At 39.4% G+C, this 15,345-nt stretch overlaps 1 protein-coding gene across 1 annotated transcript in view; it reads left to right on the forward strand.

Moving 5' to 3' along the window:
* LOC142094982 (protein 4.2-like) overlaps window positions 1-13,535 on the forward strand; it is a 28,444-nt gene extending 14,909 nt beyond the window's left edge. The window contains exons 10-17 of the mRNA XM_075177670.1: window positions 2,292-2,582; window positions 4,847-5,013; window positions 6,584-6,717; window positions 7,985-8,145; window positions 9,638-9,913; window positions 11,679-11,833; window positions 11,920-12,053; window positions 12,925-13,535. Coding sequence (XP_075033771.1) covers window positions 2,292-2,582; window positions 4,847-5,013; window positions 6,584-6,717; window positions 7,985-8,145; window positions 9,638-9,913; window positions 11,679-11,833; window positions 11,920-12,053; window positions 12,925-13,165 — 1,559 coding nt within the window. The 3' untranslated portion in view covers window positions 13,166-13,535. The remainder of the gene's footprint in view (window positions 1-2,291; window positions 2,583-4,846; window positions 5,014-6,583; window positions 6,718-7,984; window positions 8,146-9,637; window positions 9,914-11,678; window positions 11,834-11,919; window positions 12,054-12,924) is intronic.
* The last annotated feature ends 1,810 nt before the right edge of the window (window positions 13,536-15,345 follow it).

Here is a 15,345-nt window from a genome sequence, read left to right on the forward strand (position 1 = left end):
CAGAAAATAATTGAAATTGAAAGTCTTGTTGCAGCAGAGACAGTGGGGCTTTCCATGGGATTGTTGAAATCAGTAAATAAATGGGCAAGGCAGCAAAGTTGTCAAGGAATTGGGAAGCGCTATGTGGGGTGATAAATGATAGCAACATAAAGGTGGAAAGGAGAGAAGAGATGGTTAGTGTGGACGAGGAGAAGAGATAGTGTTCCAGGCTATGAGTCGGAAGATGCAGCATGGAGAAAATAGGTTGCCTACTCCACAACCTTTTCTGTATCCAGGTCTGGGAGTCTGGCTGACAGAGAGTCCACCATAGGAGAGGGCTGCAGAGGATGTAGTGTCAGAGGAGGTAATCCATGTTTCTAATGACAAGGAGGTTGAAGGATTTAATAATGAATAGACCGTGGATAGATGTAAGTTTGTTATAACCAATGACCACTCAAAAAGGGGAGGGATGGTAGAAGAGAGATTTTGATACGGTTTGTAGAACTGGAAGTATAATGTGGATGAGAAGTTTTGGTGTAGAAAGATGAGCGTGAGCAGGTAGTGGTGATATATGTGGCCTCGATTTGGGTTTGATGTTGCCAGCAGTGATGTTGCCAGTGAGTGAGGTTTGATGTTGCCAGCAGTGATGTTGCCAGTGAGTGAGGTTTGATGTTGCCAGCAGTGATGTTGCCAGCAGTGATGTTGCCAGTGAGTGAGGCTTGATGTTGCCAGCAGTGATGTTGCCAGTGAGTGAGGCTTGATGTTGCCAGCAGTGATGTTGCCAGTGAGTGAGGCTTGATGTTGCCAGCAGTGATGTTGCCAGCAGTGATGTTGCCAGTGAGTGAGGCTTGATGTTGCCAGCAGTGATGTTGCCAGCAGTGATGTTGCCAGTGAGTGAGGCTTGATGTTGCCAGCAGTGATGTTGCCAGCAGTGATGTTGCCAGTGAGTGAGGCTTGATGTTGCCAGCAGTGATGTTGCCAGTGAGTGAGGCTTGATGTTGCCAGCAGTGATGTTGCCAGCAGTGATGTTGCCAGCAGTGATGTTGCCAGTGAGTGAGGTTTCATGTTGCCAGCAGTGATGTTGCCAGTGAGTGAGATTTGATGTTGCCAGCAGTGAAGAGAAGGAGCAGGGCAAGAAAGAGAACATGCATTGATTATTTGTAGGTGTGAGGTTTGTTTCTTATGTAGGTCAGTGAGTGAGGTGGGTGCAGGAAACAAAACCGTTCATGGGTGCAGACTAGCAAGGAGAGAAGAAGTGAAGGGGAAATAATGATGAAGCGCAAGAAATAGAAATCTGGTGAATGAAGAGGAGTTTGCAGATAATTGTGGTGGAAGCAGGTAGGAGACAAAGAGAAGGTAAATTGAGTAGGTGCATGGTTGTGAGATATGAGAGTTGTGGTTGAATGTGTATTATGTGTAATTGCTATGGTGGGTATAGAGAAATTGGGGAGGAACAATTGATTACAGTTCTGAAGAGCAATGCAGGAGGTGGAGGCTCCTTTGCCACCCCCGGGATAATGAAGTGGGCAGCCTCTGCAGCTTGGACACATGGTGTCAGTTACATTCAGTGGGACCAACAGCCTGACAGAGATGGCAACAGCAAGGACAGCTCAACTCAGTGGGTCCAGCAGCAGAAGAGATATGGCGACAGCAATGATAATGAAGCTCAGTGGGTCCAGCAGCTTAACAGAGATGGTAGTCCAGCAGATCCTTTAAACAACCTAGTTTTTGTGAGGAAACACGCCTCAGCATTTACCAACAGCTTCCGCAAATGTTCTATGTTTGAGATTTGTCAGAAATAACTTCTGTCCGCAGGTCACACAAGACGTAAGAAATTAAGTTAGTAATTTAGAACATATGACTCAAGTCATTTACCATTTGGTAAGTAAAATGGCTATAAGAAGGATTACAGAATAAGATTACAGCTGCCACATCTCCTGCTTCTCTTAGGATAGTCCTGTTTTTATTAACCCTGGAAAGCTTTCCTAGAATTCAGGTTTCTGTTGAACTTAGACAATCATACTTAACAGCAGCCTATATTCTTAGTACAGTATCACTGTATCGGTACTGAGCAGATCCCGTCCCAGGGGTGTCCTAGCTATTTAACAGCTAACCTAGGAAATAAGAGCCAAATAAGTATGGAAATATGTTAAGTTTGAGAGCATGAAGTCTACCATGTCCTGAAACACCTCCATTCTATGAACATTGAATAGGAGTTTAAAAATGTTAATTGCAGAATGAAACCTAAGAATATAAAATGCCATACATAATTATTATCCACTTACCTACCATCCTGCTGTGCTTCACAATAGGTTCTACAGAAGAATATGAAGCCGTACAGAGAGCCAAGCAACTAATGTTGAAGAATCAGCAGACAAGTGAGACCAACCCTATGTTCCTTAGCCCCATTGTTGTGTCCATCATATCCCAGAATGCTCAGCTCTTTGGAGAAGACATTAGTGTCACGGTGACTGTGAGCAATGTATGTGAAAAGGAGAAGGATCTGGAGCTTGTCCTCAGTGCTCAGTCTGCACATGATTATGGCATCACCCGGGAACAGTTTTGGAGTGAGAAGTTTGACTTTCACCTTATGGCAGGAGAAGGTAATTCAGACACCAACTAGGAACTACACTCAAAAAGGACTTTCCTATAAAAGTCTTCTTCCTGGCCAGTTGTAACAGTTCACCTTACTTTAGATGTATTAAAGGGTTGGTACAGTTCTCAGGGTGCCTGGATGGTATTAGGCTGAAGAATGAGAGAATGTGGAAATAAGAGGGCACAAACAGTCACTGATATTGGCTCTAACATACAAGACTGTCAGAGCCAGGAGACAGACATCAGATGAGCTTGTACTCTAGGCAGCAAAACTGTGCAGCAACCTTGATAGGAGCTTGGAACGAATAGGAGTAGAGGATGAGAACTATAGCAATCCTGAACTGCTGGGGATACCAGTCTGGGTGTCACTGGATAGGACACACATCAGATAGCCAAACCTCTATCTTGGGACTGTGAACTGCACACAGGCCACTTAAAGTGTTGCCTGAACAACAGCCATTGTCTAAACTTCCACACTTGGGGGTATGTTTACTAAACTGCGAGTTTGAAAAAGGGGAGATGTTGCCTATAGCAACCAATCATATTCTAGCTGTCATTTTGTAGAATGCACCAAATAAATAAAATCTAGTATCTGATTGGTTGCTATAGGCAACATCTCCACTTTTTCAAACCCGCCGTTTAGTAAATATACCCCCAAGTGTTTGCTGTAACAGTTGTCACACAAAACACAACCAACATAAATTGCTCGATGTGGTCAAAATATTACCCCTTATTGACCACGGCAGGTTAGACCCTCCTGAAGAAATGTCTGCATGCAAAACAAGATGAAAGATGTTCCCCTGATACTGGAAATAAGAGTTTTTGTCCTAAATCAGCATTTGGATGATTTAGCAAACATGTGAATATCTGACCCTACTTAGCAATCTGTGACTATGTAAACGTACTGTGGATTTCTGACTAGAGATGTTTCTAAGTAGTGTTAGATATTCCTAACATGTCTAATGGCAACAACAGCCAAGTACAGTTCTCCTAACTGCTGATTTATTCCAGTAAGTGGTGGTATCCAGCCTAATGATTTTAATTAGACAAAATATTGTCCTATTTGTTTTCACTGCAGGTACTGTAAATATAAACGTGTGGAGCAGGGTATATTGCTTGCATAAAACTTACTAACATGAATTCTTAAAAGGCTTAACGGTTGATGCTCAACCAAGAAATGACTCCCCGAAGTCACTACTCGCCTTCACATAAAATAAATTCACAGTCAGCAAAGTTTTAGCAAATAATAGATCAGTTTTATTAATAGAAATATATGGTGGAGGCAGTGCCGTATCTAGACATTTTGGTGCCCTGGGCGAGACAGGGCACAGGCGCCCCCCATGTTAGTGGGAGTGGCATTTGGCAAGTGGGTTTGGCCAACCTAGTGTGGGTGTGGCTAGCACTTTACTGAAAGAATTCAGATATATATATATATATATATATATATATATATATTTTATACACATATACATACAGTGGTGGGATTCCAATAAATTAACAACCGGCTCTCTGCCCTAATGACTATTTAAAGTATGCAAAAAAAATATATAGTGATAGGTATTCTAATATTTTCTGCACTTAATACTCAAATAAGAATTGTGATACTAAATTTTGTGTTTTATTTGTATAATGGGTCAATGTAAGTGAAATACTGCAGTATGTGTAGGTTGAAGTGACTTTAATATTTTGTGGGGAAAAAAATGGGGGGGGGGGAGGATGGGAGAGAGAGGAAGGAGAGGAAGGAGAGTGAGAGAGACTCCAAAAAAACAATGTTATTTACCCTACATAGGAGGACCTGCAGACACGGGAGGGGACAAACAGCAGAACTAGAGGAGATTGCAGATACGACGCAGCGGTGCATGGCAGCGGAGCGTTTCAGTCAAGATGTGCCTTTGACTTCTGAAGTTTGGTATTTGGAACGCAAATGTCGAACTTCCCGTCTGTGGAACGCACATGCGTTCCACTGCGGAAGTCAAAGGCTTTTCTTATCACTGACAACAGAGCTAGGTAGCGGGTGGCTGCTCCGCCCCTTTGGGCTTGCGCCCTGGGCGACGGCACCGACTCGTACCACCCTAGTTATGGCTCTGGGTGGAGGAGAAAGCATAAGCAGCTCAATAAGAACCAATTAGTATTTAGTTGAAATGTAAGTGACCTTACTAAAAACAATTAGCTTTCAAATGCTTGTCATGCTATTAGTATGAACCCTTCATGTTTAGTCTGTGAGGAAAGAAGAATTGCAGAGACCATTTATAACCCTGGTATGACCTTGCAGAGAGAAGTGTATCTGGAAGGATCAGTCATTCCATGTACAAGATGCAGCTTCTGGACAACAACCTGTTGAGAGTCACTGCTCTGGTCAAGGAGCCCAAATGTCCAAATGGCAGCTATGCCCTGGCAGAGAAGGATTTGACGGTGTGCAAACCAGCCCTGACGATTCAGGTAAAACCAGTTATTAAGGCACGAACAGTGCATTAGATAGATGTTGAAGTCAGAATGAAAGAAAAGTGATCCTAGCTTAAGGCTTAAATGTAGAGTTCAAGGCTAAAAATAGATTTCTGGCATGTATAGTATCATGGTCCTGTCCAAAAAGTCAATAGTGGTATGGTAGAAAAGATATGCATATGCCATGCAAAAAAGTAAATACTGAGCATAGCTCGTCCAATTGTCCAGCATATTATAGAGCCCCATGTTCACCATAGGACACAGCATAGATTGTCCATTATGTACAGCCTCATGCCTACCACAAAGTACCCTATAGTTATGCTTTCCAGATACAGCTACATGATGTTCAGCCAGAATACTCATCCTTAATGCTGTCACTCTGACACCATGTCCAGCCATACAAATTAAAATAAAGCAATCACCACGTTCATCGATTAGAACAGAAAGGTTGTCTCTTCTGGTGTCAACACCGATGGTCACTGTACATGTCAATATCTGCAGTTGATGAGGAGCCAAAATGGGTTTTGAAGTCTAAAGTATTAGTATTAATATCAATTATTGTTTGCATATTTTAACACTCTTCATGCAATGCCTTACTGTAAGATACAGATTATATTTTAGCACCTGAGTAGTCAGTCTTGTTCATAGACTTAGGGTAGATTTATCAAACCTCCTAAGTAGAAAAGATGGAGATAATGCTCATAGCATCATTTTCTAAAATGTACTAAATAAATGATAGCTAGAATCTGATTGGTTGCTAAGGGCATTTGCAGAAGTTCCTGTAATTCTCAGCTATGTTAGGCTGTCAAGTAGATGAGTATGGAAATAGAGCCGACTGATGTACTTCTAGTTATATATAGCAAGAGTCGGCCATGGAATAAAGTGAATGGAATATTTGGGCAACGGCTCATAGGAAAGGATGGTGAGATTAGTATCAGAAAGGGTCATTTACCAACAGCAAAAGTGGAATACCATAGTGAAATGCTCTCAGTGGCATGATGCACCAACTTGTGTGTGATTAGTCCTTGATTTAAACCATGGAACTGTTGGCTAAGATGATGGTAGATCTAAAGGATAATGGTGGATCTAGAGAGTTCCTTGCTAGGTGTAGATTAAATGTCAAACTACTTTAATTGAGTAGTTAAAACACTACTTTTAACACAAACATGAACCTGAAACTTTATTGGCCAAACACAAATTTGAAATCAGGTCTATTGATGATTGTACCATGAACATGTTTTTGGATATTGAACTAGTGAAATTTTATCAAATTTTGAACCGGTATGAAATTTTTCGAGCATCTCTAGTGATGAAACTACTGTAGAAGGAGGTAGCAATTTAATAGCATGATATCAGGGCCAGCGATTCATAGACACTAGTGAAGCCTATTTATTAGATCAAAGTTAGCTGGATGCTATCTTCCTAAAAAAATGATATGAGGTGGTAAACGGTGACTGTGCATTGGTCAGTCATATGTCCTATGTGCCACAACTCGTCCAATCATGGAAGCTCTACAGGACAAATATTGCTTATGTTTAGTTTACTTGATATTTTTTGTTTCTTTTAGATGCCAAAGGTCTCTGTGCAATATCAGCCAATCACAGCAATGGTGAATTTTCCCAACCCTCTGAAGGAGACTCTGAAGAAATGTGTAATAAGAGTAACAGGCAAAGGACTGCTGTACAAAGAGAAGACATACAGGTATATTTAGTAAATATTTAAATCACAGAAAAATATGTATTGATTTTGGTGTTTGGGTGGAGGATGAGGGTGTTGTGGGTGCGGGGACTGGGTCTCAGTCTGCTGCATGCCTTCATTATTCCAGTGTTTTCATGTACCCAGTCACTGCATCGTTCTATTCATGTTTACTGCAGTGATAACTAGGAATTAGCAACTATTATGGTAAACAGGACAGTCTGTTATTAATATTTATATAATCTGCAGTGATATAAAATACAGTACATATTACATACCGCCCAACCTTTAAAAGTGCAAAATCTAGATAAAATAAGCTCAGCTCCTGGACCACCAAAACCCCTACCCAATATTCCAAACCACAAACACATTAGGGGGTAAATGTTTCAAGGTCCGATTTTGTTCAGCGATTTAAAAATCGCAGAAATTTTAGTCCTCAAGTCGCCAGATGTATTAAGCTGTGATTTTTACTCTGATCTTCAAAATCGCTGATCATCTCTGGCGATTTGCTGCGATGTCAAACACTCCCGTGTTTATCTAACTCTCCCATGTTTAGCAAGCCCTCCTGTGTTGAGGTTAAAAATCCCAGACACGTTGCCATCCTACTGCTGGTTACGTGAAAATCGGGGGAAAATTTGAGTGTGGTCCCCCCGATTTTCACATAATAAGCACTAGGCAAACCAGCCGGGGTAGTTGCCACTATAGAAGGGGGACACGTAACCAGCAGTAGGCTGGCATCACTAGGGCTAATAGTGGTCAGAAGGGGGGACCCCACAATTTATTTATTTTTTAACATTTATCTATTTTTACATTTTTGACAGCTGCCGGACCTCCGCCTCTATAGGCAGACAGTGTAACAGTGATGTGTGTACTAATCATGCAGCTAGGAAGCAGCGTGTTGTATCTGGCGATTTTTAACGCAAACTCGGGAGAGTTTGCTTAATCGCAGCTTCATACATTTGAGACTTGTATAGCTAGAGTGGGCAAAAAGTCAGGACTTTGATCTCTATTGATTTTGGAAATGACGATTTTGACAGAAACACAACTCTGGCAATTTTACATAAAATCTCACTTTAATACATCTATGAGATGAAACAACCGCAAGAAAATCCCAGGATATTCAAGATCGGAGCTTGATACATTTACCCACAGATCTCTAGCTCTAGGGCCCTTAAAAATAAGTCCTTCACTGTGGACCGCAAATCAGGACAGACTCGCCAAAATCTGGACTGTTAGTATGTCTGCCCATTATGTGTTTTCACTATTATTTTAGGTGCAGAGACGTGTTGCCAGAAGGCAACTTACTTTATCCAATTACCTTCACTCCAACACAAGTTGGTGACAGAAGACTGTATGTGCAGCTGCAGAGCGACAAGCTTGGCGTTATCAATGGCTTCCAGGGTCTGCAAGTTCTACCCAGTGATGTCCAAGAATGTAAGTGACTTGTCACATTTCCTGCCATGAGATCACAAATACTTAAAAAAACAGAGTCACAAACGTAAGTTAATTTATGTAGTACAATCTGATGTGGGGGGAGAGATGATTCTTAAGACCAATTCACGTAGGTGGAAAAGAACATCATCAGTTATTTGTATAGCGCCACAGACTCTGTAGCGCCTAACATAGTAGTACAATATGACATACATGAAAAGAGTAAACATAACAATATGTACATAGGAACAAATCAGAATAATAAATGCATAAATTCAATAAACAGGCATACAGAAACAATTTAGTACACGATATGACAGGGGCAGATCAGGACGTCAGAGAGTGGACAAAATGAGACATAGGGTAGAAGACCCTACCAGTGAGAGCTTACATTCTATAGGGAGGGGGTAATTAGAAGCAATAAGAGCTAAAGGGATATTAAGCTTAGCAGTGCAGGACGGAAGTAGAGGTGGAGGCTTAATAGTAGAAGAGAGCGTTTAAGTGGTAATAAGGTAAGGTTGAAGGAGATAAGGATATTGGGCAGGGAGGCTGGGGAAGGGTGGAGAGGAAGCTGAGGCAGTGTGGAGAGACATAGAAAGAAGTCAGTGTAGTACGGGTAGAGGTACTTGGTAGTACAGATGAATAACATGGTAATACAGAGGAACAGATCAGAAATACTGAGAATGAAATGAGGGACAAGGATTGCAAACCCTTTAACTGTTATTATTACCATAATTAATTTTTGTGCATTTTATTTTTATTAAATATAACTCAAATCAACATGTATAAATAAAAAAATAAAAAAGATAAACATAATACCCAAGATAATAAGATTATGATTAACATGACAGAAACAGAGGGAAGAGTCAGTAAGAAACAATTTGATAGCGGAGGAAGGCAAGTATGGGTAGAGTATCAAGGTCAGATACAGATTCCAAATATTTTTTTGTACTGCTCAGATTCTTTATATTCTAACCAATAAAAACAATGGCAGTAAATTCTTTGTATCTATCAAAAGCTGAAGAGACTTTATTCTCCATGTTCATGGAGAATCCAATTCATTTAAACCAATTTAAGTTGGTTGGAGTGTTGGGGGAATTATAACTATTAAGTATTCAGTAAAACGACTTTATGGGGTAAATTTAAGAAGCTGCTTGTTTGAAAAAGTGGAGATGTTGCCTTTAACAACCAATCAGATTCTAGTTATTTATTTTGTACATTCTACAAAATGACAGCTAGAATCTGATTGGTTGCTATAGGCAACATTTCCAGTTTGTCAAACCTGCAACTTGATAAATGTACCCCTATGAGTGCTATAGAATTCTAAACTACATTTCTCCTATCCCAAGTTAGCATACTTTTAAACTAAACATTGCATGGAAAATTACTCCTTATAGCTATGATCTTTGACATAATCTTGGCCATAGATGTCTATTGTATCCAAAACCATATCACTGTTAAGAGGAAATTGAGCAAATGTTCATGTTGATAACAGGGTCCGTTCACCATTGGGAAGATTTCCAGAGATATGCAGTCGGCTATGACTCCAGTGGTCAATCAGAGTCCGATGCCCCTTTATACCTCAGCATCCAATCAGAAGATATAGTCTTGTATGGGCAAGACATCCCCATTGCAGTGAGAGTCATCAACCACAGGAAAACAGAGAAGAAAATGCATGGCTTTCTTTTTGCTCAATACGTTGATGAAAACGGGAATGGTTGCCCACACTTCTGGAGGAAACAGTTTGATTTTTGCTTACAGGCAAAAGAAGGTAATTAATTAAACAACCGTATACTTGAGGTGATCCTTATATGAACCTGCGTGAGGGTTGGTAGTATAAGGTAAGGCATATTGTAGAATTCACATATTTGTATGTATACGTTCCTATATCCTTACAAACCTTTGATTGTGTTGATTGTACACACATCTGCTATAAAACTAAATGAAAATATTGTCCTTTGTTATCATATTAAAGATAACCACACATTGGCAGATATTTGCTTTGTGTGGGAACTCAAACAGTGATCCTAGATCATAAAAAACATCCAAATTGATTTGTCAAGGCCGAAAATCTGTTCTTCGGACTGCACTGTCCAGTGTGCGCAGTTATTGGCCATTGGCTAACATTTCCCCCCAACCACAAGATACTTGGCTGGCCATCATGTCAAATAATCTATTTTTTTGTAAGGGGCGATAGATTTCATATAGCTATTCTATTATTTATTACCATCATTTTTTTCCACATACAAAAGGCTAAATAAATATATATCAGATTGCGCTTCCACTTCCACACACGCGTTTAAACGGTATCTCCACTGAAAATCTATATTTTAATATTTCATGCACAAGTGAGTGTGGAGAGGGGCGCTAAATAGGTAAAAAAAAAAAAAGTACTTGCCGCCAAGCTTCCGGGCGCCACAGTGAGACTGAGTAAGGGGAGTGAATAAGTGTAATTCTTGCCCAAAGCTCCTTATACATTGAGATAAAACAGTTTTAATTAAGAGGAACAGTGTCCATGTTTTTTTCATTACTGTGCTTCTCACATACTTCCTTCCCCAGAAGTAAAAATGTACAAATGATTGTTAACAGGTTAGGTTTTAAACCTTGAAAAGACAATGCTCTAGTAATATAAAGTTGGCCACTCTATTATGTATAATATAAATATATTTTTTCTATTTAATTCAGCATTAAAATAAGCAAAAGAAAACTTTTTTTGATCTCTTCACATTTACTTACATAGCTGAAAAACATTCTCTCTTTTATGCCAATATTTCTCTATTTTAGCCATTACAATCACTTACAACTAGTAGAATTTCTATTATCTAATCTAATATATATAAGCCTAGCGGCGTGTGTGTGTGTGTGTGTGTGTGTGTGTGTGTATAAAAAACAATTTTCTCAGAAAGGGCTCATCCAATTGACCTGAAATTTGGTATACTGACATTATTTGACAGAAAAATTATAATAGTGAAGTCAGTTAACTTCCATCATCCCCCCTTCCCCCCGTGGGAGGGGTAGTAAAGGCTAAATTTACCAGTTGAGGGCTCAAACTCTTGACCGTGTGGGTATTTATTTACCAGAGCCTGTGTTTGGTCATGGACAATGGTATGTCGCATTTTCACGAGTACGGAGAAGCAGTGATGTGAAAGTGCAGGTTATGAATACTGCCCTTCAAGGAAGACTGATTGAGCACAGCGATAAGGTGTTTAGCAGAAACGTTGTGTATCGAGAGGTTTTAGAACAGTAAGACGATGGAGATTAAGGATGTGGCGATGAAGATGAAGGATGAGGTGATGGAGAAGAATGATGAGGTGGTGACATGTGGACAAAACCCCGTTAAAAAAGGGCGCTTACGTCTGGAAGTAACGCTCCTCCCCTGAGGAGGCCTGGGCTAGCCCCAAAGCATGACAAGAACCTTTTTAACACCTTAAGTAGCTTGATTTGACTAGAATGCATGAGTATCATGCACGGGTTAACTTGTAGTACATCAAAGCTGAACGGTAGTACCCCCTATAATTATACATTTCTACTTATAGACAACACATTCAGAGCCCAGATTCTTCACTTGCAATATGCAGGCTCCCCCTGGGAGAGCAGTGTGGTCAGACTGACCGTTCTTGTGAAAGATGTCACCAGCACACACTGTACAAGCAGGAGGCTGGCTATACACAAACCTAAGATTCTAATTAAGGTAAGAGACGGAAGCTGGAAATAGGAAACTAAACCTGGCCAACTCCAGCAATCTGTTGACGTGCATTAATTATCCATCACGTTTAGATGCAAGAGGATGCACTGCAATATCGGCCCATTACAGCCATAATCAGGGTCACCAACTCACTGGAGGAGGAACTGAAGAGCTGCGTTTTAACATTGTCAGGAGAAGGCCTAATTCACAAAGAGAGGACCTATGGGTAAGTATACCGAGTGTACAATATTGTACTGTATGGACTAAGTAAAGCCACTTCTGTTTAAGAATATAACTTCATGATCAGAATAGTCTAGCCCTAACATTAAATCTCATTACTGTACTTATGATCAGTGAATAGTGAACTAAATGTGGATTTATTTTCATTTAAAAACTTACAAATAATTTGCAGTATTAATGTATTTTCCCTAAAAATCTTTTTTTTTTTAAAACCATCCCCCCAAGTTATCATCATCATCATTTATTTATATAGCGCCACTAATTTCACAGCGCTGTACAGAGAACTCATTCACATCAGTCCCTGCCCCATTGGAGCTTACAGTCTAAATTCCCTAATATAGACAGACACACACAGACAGAGAGGGAGAGACTAGGGTCAATTTTGATAGCAGTCAATTAACCTACAAGTATGTGTTTTTGGAGTGTGGGAGGAAACCCACGTAAACACGGGAAGAACATACAAACTCCACACAGATAATCCATGGTCGGGAATTGAACTCACGACAACAGTGCTGTGAGGCAGAAGTGCTAACCACTTGGCCACTGTGCTGCCCAGATTTAGCAAGTTGATAGGTTTGCAATGCAAGTCACCTACCTCCATTTATAAAAGGCACTGGATCTCCCCCAGCACTTAAATAGAAACCAGAGACCAGATCGGTGTAATGTGAATGGTTATTTGAAATAAGGATTTGGCCTGACTACGGGGCTTGGTCAGTCCATGAAAGGAAATGTTAGCTGACCTAGAAGTATCAGAAGACATCAGTATGAGTAGAACTCTATGATCCACAAGATCAGACATAATGTTGGCCAGATGTTTGCAAACCTAATTGCCTTGTTTTATCTTCCTCTCACTATAGGTGTGATGACATTGACCCAGGCAGTCCAGGCGAATACAGCATCACTTTTTCACCAAGCCAAATGGGTGTGGTAAAATTGTATGTCAGATTCAACTGCAGACAGTTCCGAGATGTGATAAGCTGCCATAATATGGAGGTTCTGCCATCTGAAATTACTGAGGAGAGTCACGTGATCAGAAAACAACCAGCTGTTACCTGGTCTTCCACCAATACAGGACACATTTCACAAGAGATTCCATAACCTAATCCTAGATTCATCAGCTCTTATCGTATATCCTAGAACTAAAATAACTCACTGATCACCAAAAGTTCAGCAAAATGGTTTAAATCAGAACCATTTTATGCTACTCAATCTCAAGTGTTCCACAATACTCATGGATGCCCAGAGCTGGATGAAATTATTTAAAAGTACCATTTAGCAATGATAAAATAATTATTTTGGGTTTCTAAGTTGCATTTAACTCCTTTGACTTTGTCCATCCATTAGTACAGTGAAACACTATCAACTCCCCGCAGCTTGAGCTTCAATATATTCATGTTCAACAGCAAGCTCGTATTTAGAACCATTATATTTATATATTAAGGATTTGAAATAAACATAATACAGTATTTACTGTGCTCTTTATTATCTTTGTACGGTGTTCAAGAAAGAAACACAAATGTTAGATTGTGGTAAGCTTGGAAAATTTCCAAATTAAGATACAATAATAAAAAAGGTCAAGAGGGATTCTGGACAATTCTCCAATACAATAATGTCCTACTCAAGTCTCTTTTTTTCCCCATGGGCTTGTGGTTTAAACCTAAACAGTGCCAATTCTATTACTAGTGTTTATGCTGCCAGCGGTGTTTGTTTCTCTCTCTTATGGACACCGTCCGCACCAGCGCGTTTCACTGAAATCATACACCTGCTAAATGAAATATTGCTGTAACTACATCTTTATGGAAACACCAATGTGACAGAACTGACCAAGTTATTATTAAAGTGAAACAAAATCATTAGGGACTAGGAAAAGGGTGCAATAAAAAGGTAAAAGAGAACACCGGCAATCCTCATATTAACCAATAAACAATATAAAAACATCAGAATCTGACTGGTCCCAAAAACTGATAAGCACTCACTGCTTCCTAAATAAGGTTACTGCCAACCTCAATCCAGGAGGAGAGAACAGATAAGAATGCTAGATGTGTAAATCAAAAATATTGTGCATTATACAAAGTATTACATATAGTTTATTAGAAATAGGAAATTATAGTAAAAACATGTATTCATGTGTAAATCAACAGAGATAAGCATAGATATGGAAACCAACACAGCTTCTTTAAAGGAACTGCGTAGCCTATAGACAAAATTCTCAAAATTTAAAAAAAACAAACAAACAAAAAAAAAACCCGATGAAATTCAAAGGGATCTGTTTATTGTGGAAATTGTCAGTTATATCAATCCCCAAAGCAAAGGGTATTAAGCAGGGTTGAAAAAAACTTTCCAGTAAAAAAAAAACTAATTCCGAAATAATTTCTCGTAATAACGAGTCCTCAATTTGCTCTCAAATATAGAGTATAAGCATTCAATGTTTATATCTAGCTAGAAGGAAGCCATATAAAGAGTATATGTGACTCTAGTTGAGATGCAATCTTGACTTTAAAGAAGACTATGAGTGAACATACCTGGGCACTGCTTATTTCAGAATCAAAGGTAAAACCAAATAAGTGATACTTTCAACTTACAGACCTTCTGCTGGGGTTATAATATTGAGCTTCACACCAAACAAGAGTTCTGATCTTGGTATTCAAATGATCGTAATATTCAACAAATAAAACAGGCTAACGCGTTTCTTCACTAGAGAGGATTTCTTCAACCGTTTGCTTTAGACTCAGAACTTTCTCATATATTTTCTCGTTTAGTATTAAAGAGAATGTAAATTTATTGGCTGTATATACCTTAATGGATCCTTTATTACATGTATATATTGTTCTGAATTTGTTGTCCTTCTTAGAAAAATCTGGCAGAGATGTTTGATTTCATTGTCTGCATTGAGTACAATTAATTTCAAAGAGTAATTTTTTGTACTATCCAAGGGCAACCATAATAAATAACTCATATTATGAAGGCATTGCTTAAAAGGGCGGATGGCGCTAAAAAAGGATAAACCATGTATCTGATAGAAGAATATACACAAGCCCATAATTTAAATAATCTGACAAACAGTAAAAATGGTGAACCCCGAAAATGATTCTTATTAAGACAGTGGTACAGGACTCTAAAAATAGTGGAAGTTGTCAGCGAGGGGTCCAATAGAAAACTCCAGCACAAGAGTTTGCAGAGACAACCATCCAGCTAGCAGCACTAAATATACTTTAAGAGCAATGTCACTGATAACAGACTAATCAACAATTACAGTAAACGCTTGATTGAAGTCATTG

Source organism: Mixophyes fleayi, chromosome 6 (assembly GCF_038048845.1).
Source record: "Mixophyes fleayi isolate aMixFle1 chromosome 6, aMixFle1.hap1, whole genome shotgun sequence".
NCBI lineage: Eukaryota > Metazoa > Chordata > Amphibia > Anura > Limnodynastidae > Mixophyes > Mixophyes fleayi.